This window comes from Plasmodium cynomolgi, assembly GCF_000321355.1.
Source record: "Plasmodium cynomolgi strain B DNA, scaffold: 1462, whole genome shotgun sequence".
In the NCBI taxonomy this organism is placed as follows: domain Eukaryota; phylum Apicomplexa; class Aconoidasida; order Haemosporida; family Plasmodiidae; genus Plasmodium; species Plasmodium cynomolgi.
This window is the reverse complement of record NW_004193265.1, coordinates 1-1090: the sequence shown is the minus strand read 5'-3', so window position 1 is coordinate 1090 and position 1090 is coordinate 1. Positions and strand designations below refer to the sequence as shown.

General features: G+C 27.0%; 1 protein-coding gene across 1 annotated transcript; it reads right to left on the bottom strand.

The window, feature by feature from the left end:
• Nucleotides 1-180: 180 nt before the first annotated feature.
• PCYB_007800 (hypothetical protein) lies at nt 181-756 on the bottom strand (the record flags this gene model as incomplete). Its single annotated transcript, XM_004228201.1, has 2 exons — nt 181-458; nt 549-756. The coding sequence occupies 2 exons, from the start codon at nt 754-756 to the stop codon at nt 181-183; spliced, it is 486 nt and encodes a 161-aa protein (XP_004228249.1).
• Nucleotides 757-1090: the final 334 nt, after the last annotated feature.

Genomic DNA, 1090 nt, shown 5'->3' with positions numbered 1-1090 from the left:
CCATTAACTCTTGATCTGCGTACGGATTATGATTTGTTCTTGTATTCCCTCCTAATAATTTTCTTATCCAGTTACCAGCTGGTGTATACTAATGAATGTAAGTTATGTGTATTATGCATATGTATTTTATTTTTATTTAAAAATGTGCGAATTTAATTAGATGTAAAGTATTATATTTAATTATTGAGTTATAATTACTTTGTACGCTAGATAAGAAGGGACTAATATTCCAGCAACTGAGACAACACTATTGATACTTTTAGATGTTATAGAAGTTGTTTTATCATCCGAAGTAATAGTTTTTCCAGGAGTTAAATCATCTACATTATATCCTAATGAGGCTTGGGTTCTTAAATGTTCTTCTGGTTCTATTACTGATAATTGTTGTACTTTTGTTCCTGGTCCTACTCCAGGACTGTATTCTAATTCATTTGGATATTTTGTACCCCCGTGTTTACCTGGTAAAAGATTAGGTTCAGGTAAAGTTTGTGTTAAATTGCATGACCAAGAAATTAATTCATGGTGCTTCTTATTATCATAATAAGAACGAAATTCATTACAAAAATATTTATTCTGTTGATATTTTGTAATACACTCTTCATGTAACTCCTTATAATTATCGACATATTTTGTAAAGAAATCATAGTATTCTTGGCTACAAAAGCCTTTATGTTTGTCTAAATCCTGTATAGATTTATCATAATCTTTAAAATAATCAAAAATTAATTTAATTTTTTTAAAATGTTCAAAATCCATACTAGTATCTCGCAAAACACAAAACTTATTATTATTATTATTTTCATTTAATATTTTATAAAGTCTAGAAATAACTATATTAAAGTGGTAACTTTGGTTTAAATTATTTATTAACGTATTACCTAACCAATAATACAAATAGTCACAGATACTGTTATCAATGTTATTAAGCTTAATCTTATCATAGACATAACACAGAGCTCTTAGAATTTTATCAGAAATACTTAAATGTAACTGGAATTGATGAAATACTTCCGTTATTCTAGAAGAAATACCAACATCACCATAACATGATCCTTTTCCTTCATCAAAGATTCTGTAATTAGATTTTGTT